The sequence below is a fragment of the Melanostigma gelatinosum genome (genome assembly GCF_949748355.1).
Source record: "Melanostigma gelatinosum genome assembly, chromosome: 23".
Classification (NCBI taxonomy): domain Eukaryota; kingdom Metazoa; phylum Chordata; class Actinopteri; order Perciformes; family Zoarcidae; genus Melanostigma; species Melanostigma gelatinosum.
In genome coordinates, this window is record NC_136656.1 from 1,853,301 (window position 1) to 1,857,707 (window position 4,407).

Below are 4,407 nucleotides of genomic sequence, written 5' to 3' on the forward strand. Positions count from 1 at the left end.
GCAGAGTGTCTCACAGGAGAGGAAGCAGAGTGTCTCCCAGGACAGGAAGCAGAGTGTCTTCAGGACAGGAAGCAGAGTGTCTTGAGGACAGGAAGCAGAGTATCTTCAGGACAGGAAGCAGAGTGTCTTCAGGACAGGAAGCAGAGTGTCTTCAGGACAGGAAGCAGAGTGTCTTCAGGACAGGAAGCAGAGTGTCTCCCAGGACTGGAAGCAGAGTGTCTTCAGGACAGGAAGCAGAGTGTCTTCAGGACAGGAAGCAGAGTGTCTCCCAGGACTGGAAGCAGAGTGTCTTCAGGACAGGAAGCAGAGTGTCTTCAGGACAGGAAGCAGAGTGTCTCACAGGAGAGGAAGCAGAGTGTCTCCCAGGACAGGAAGCAGAGTGTCTTCAGGACAGGAAGCAGAGTGTCTTGAGGACAGGAAGCAGAGTGTCTTGAGGACAGGAAGCAGAGTGTCTTGAGGACAGGAAGCAGAGTGTCTTGAGGAGCGATGACTCTGAGCTCCGTGGGGGCTTGCTGCCTCAGCCCGGAGGCCGGAGAGGCTCGCCGGATCAACGATGAGATCGAGAAGCAGCTCCGCCGCGAGATGAGAGACTCCAGACGGGAATACAAGCTGCTGCTGCTCGGTGAGGGACGAAGAAATACTCCTACTGCACAAAATACTGCGTTCAAAATGTTTAAAGTATTAGAAAATACATGTACTTACAGACAAACTCACATCACTACATATGTTATACTATCGGACGATTATTACTGATGCATCTACATGTTGTTGCTCATTTTAAATATTTAATTTCCTGTTTTTATATCATTGCATTCATTTATAAAATAATTGTTTATGTAAAATCCTAATCTGTAATATAGGAACTATAGATGTTACATAATAATAATAATAATAAATAACTATATTTAAAACACTTTTCATACAAGAGATGAAGCTCAACAAAATAAATACATATCTCATGTAAATAGACAATAAAAGGGAGTGGAAACTGAAATATTTGAGCTAAATTGAAAACAGACAATTAAATGAGATAAATAAGTAGATTTAGACTGATTAATGTTCCAATAATACACTGTGTATATGATTAATATAACTGTATTTGTATGCAAAAGACAACGAGACACAGATGTTCCATCTTCTTAAAATGTTTCTGTGACTCTCAAAGCGTTTGTTAACTTCTCTCACCGACGTTTTCAGCCGCTGTTCCTGTTTACGTTGAACCATCGTCTGCTAACAGCCGACTCACTGAACTGAAGTCAAGATATCTTCTCTCCTCACATCTTTAATGTTCCAGAGATACACCACCGGGCAGCTACACCACTGAAGCATGTTTAACGAATGTTTATGACGTCTTTGAACAGACGGCGCATGCGAGCGGTCGTCCTCCTGCCTCCAACTCTTCTGTTGTGCAGTAAAGTTGCCAGATTTGAGCTTTAGGTGTTAATTTGAAGAGATTTGAATCTCTGCTTCTCATTTTGCAGCTTCTGGCTCCTTAAATACATTCAGCTTGGTCGGGTTCTTCTAGTTCAGCCTTTTACCGGCAGACACCGTTAACGTGACAAAATGCTGCTTGTAGAACTTGACTCAAGTATAAACATCAGACCGACGAGACGAAACCCAGACGATGATTATGAATGCAGCGCGAGTGCAAGACTGCAGAAGAACTCGACGTAGCTCTTCTCTCTGCAACACATCGGCGCGTTCGTGAGCAGGATGTTGTGCATCTGTTGGGGTCTTAGGAACTGGTGAGAGTGGGAAGAGCACCTTCATCAAGCAGATGAGGATCATCCACGGCCGCGGCTACTCCGACGAGGACAAGAGAGGCTTCGCCAGGCTGATCTACCAGAACATCTTCACGGCCATGCAGGCCTTGATCCAGGCCATGGACGCCCTGCAGATCTCCTACAAGTACCAACACAACCAGGTAGACCGCGCTGTGTCTGTCTCTGCTTCACACGCTGTTCAACAGGAGAGTGTTCGTGCTTCACGGTTATCGAGTACCGATACCCAGACATAGTTCCAATACCCATAATATTTAGTATGCCAGAAAGGTATTCATGTCAAATGCAGTATGCCAAAAAACACCAGGACGTCCTCCTGCACCCAGTCACAGTCTGCAGTCCTCAAACCAGCACAGGAAGCCCAACATACGTCACATCGACTGAGCCGCAGAGAGCACCGACAGCCTGATGACTCCTCATTGACCGCTCAATAACAGTGGAACTCATCCTGTCAGATCCAGATGACGGCTGCATGCAGCTTTCAGACCACGTTCAGACAGCTGAAGACGTCCCGTACGCGTCCTTCACTGTACGATGTCAGACTAATTGCCTACAATGTGGAGTTAAATATAACATCACAGACACATTCTACAAGATGTGCTGTTTGTGTTGAAACAGGAAGTGACTCATGTCTGGTTTCAGGACTCAACATGGGGTTAGGGTTACACTTCAGCCTCTTGTGGCCAAAATGAGTACTACAACAACATACACTTCTCTGTTCACGTGGCAACACTTTTCTCCTTACTCGTTTCACAGATTACATTTTTATTACACATTATCCTGCAAAACCTTGGTTTTCTCACACAAAAAAACTAATTCGTACTTCCTCTCAGGGCTTCCGTACCTTCATCATCTGTAACGTGATTTAAACCCGGTGACATCAACACGTCCCTGATCTTTCACAACACTACAATAGCACAAATATGACGTCATACATCCATCTGTATATCTGTCGTTCAGGCAAACGGCAGCATTGTCGGCGGCGTCGATGTGGTGCGGGTGACCACGTTAACCAGCCCTTACGTGGAGGCCATCCAGAGCCTGTGGACCGACCCGGGGATTCAGGAATGCTACAGTCTGAAGAGGAAATACCAGCTGTCAGACTCTGCTGAATAGTGAGTGTGAACAGAAGCCGTGACTCCTCAGACACTCAAAAATGCTCCAGTGCTTCATCTGCCTGCTGTCTGTTTAATGCACTCAGAAGGCTCAGTGTTGCTCCATTTAAGGTTGTTGACTGAAGTTTAAATTCTCCTCCCTCTGACCGCTTTCCATCTTCTTGACTCCGTCCTCCTGTTTCAACAGCTTCCTGAATGACGTACACAGAATTTCTGATGCTTCTTATCTGCCAACCCAGCAGGACGTCCTGCGGGTCAGGGTGCCCACCACGGGGATCCTAGAGTACCCCTTTGACCTGGAGAACGTGGGCTTCAGGCGAGTGTTTCAGGCCGTCGTCAGGTTTCATGAAGCAGATTTACCTTTGGGTAAAATGTGTCAGGTGTAGCATTAAAGCATGGCAGGGTTAGGGTTAGGGTTAGGCCCTAAACACCAGGAGTAATACTGTAAAGTGTTGATATGACGATGTGTTTGAATCTGTGGCTGCAGGATGGTGGATGTGGGCGGCCAGCGCTCGGAGAGGAGGAAGTGGATTCATTGTTTTGAGGCAGTCACTTCGATCATGTTCCTGGTGGCGATCAGCGAGTACGACCAGGTCCTCGTCGAGTCCACCAAAGAGGTGAGACGCCGACGAAATAAACTACCAGCTGATCTCCACCGATAAGGGATGTTGTGTCATTTAGAGCCAAAACGGTTTAGGTGGAGATGACGACCTAGAGTTCGAGTGGAGCACTCGTCTGGTTTCTCCTCCTGGACACACTGATAAACCTTTGAAGCAGTGCGCATAGTTCACCTGCAGGGGGCGCTCTTTAGTCACTCTGCTCAACAAAGTGAACCTCTCACACAGACGATCACTGCTGAAGTCCTGCTGCGTGACGCGATGTGTGACTCCATAGCTCTGCTCATGCTCAGGTGTTTGTGTGTCTCAAAGAACCGCATGGAGGAAAGCATGGCTTTGTTCCAGACCATCATAACCTCCGGGTGGTTCCACAAGTCCTCAGTCATGCTGTTCCTCAACAAGATAGATTTACTGGAGGAGAAAATCCTGCACTCGCATCTGGTCGACTACTTTCCTGAATACGATGGTGAGAGGAAGCGAAACATGCAGCCGAGCATGCTGGGACTTCTGTTTTGAGTATCTTATAGTCGTCTAATCAAACAGCTATCTGTTGTTGGTTCACTTAGAATTGATGAGTCTATAAAAGGGACACTAGGTATTATTTTTAAAGAAGAAAAGTTGAATAGTTCAGCAATAAAACAACCTGGTTTCAGAACATCAGCTGGTTTAATGTGCCGTCTCTGCCCTGGTCTCCTTCCACCAGGTCCCCAGAGGGACGTCAAGGCAGCGCAACAGTTCATCTTGGACAAGTTCGTCAGTCTCAACCCCAACGAGAAAAGAATCATCTACTCCCACTTCACCTGTGCCACCGACACCAACGACATTCGCTTCGTCTTCAGAGCGGTGAGGGACCACATCCTGTGCAGCTACCTGATGGACTACAGGTTCGCTTAA

The 4,407-nt window shown here is 46.9% G+C and overlaps 1 protein-coding gene across 1 annotated transcript; it reads left to right on the plus strand.

Annotated features, from left to right (window-relative positions):
* Window positions 1-486: 486 nt before the first annotated feature.
* Window positions 487-4,407, plus strand: LOC306796755 (guanine nucleotide-binding protein G(q) subunit alpha-like; the record flags this gene model as incomplete). The annotated part of the gene is made up of 7 exons (XM_079295825.1): window positions 487-622; window positions 1,740-1,924; window positions 2,742-2,896; window positions 3,084-3,212; window positions 3,384-3,513; window positions 3,826-3,979; window positions 4,217-4,407. The coding sequence occupies 7 exons, from the start codon at window positions 487-489 to the stop codon at window positions 4,405-4,407; spliced, it is 1,080 nt and encodes a 359-aa protein (XP_079151951.1).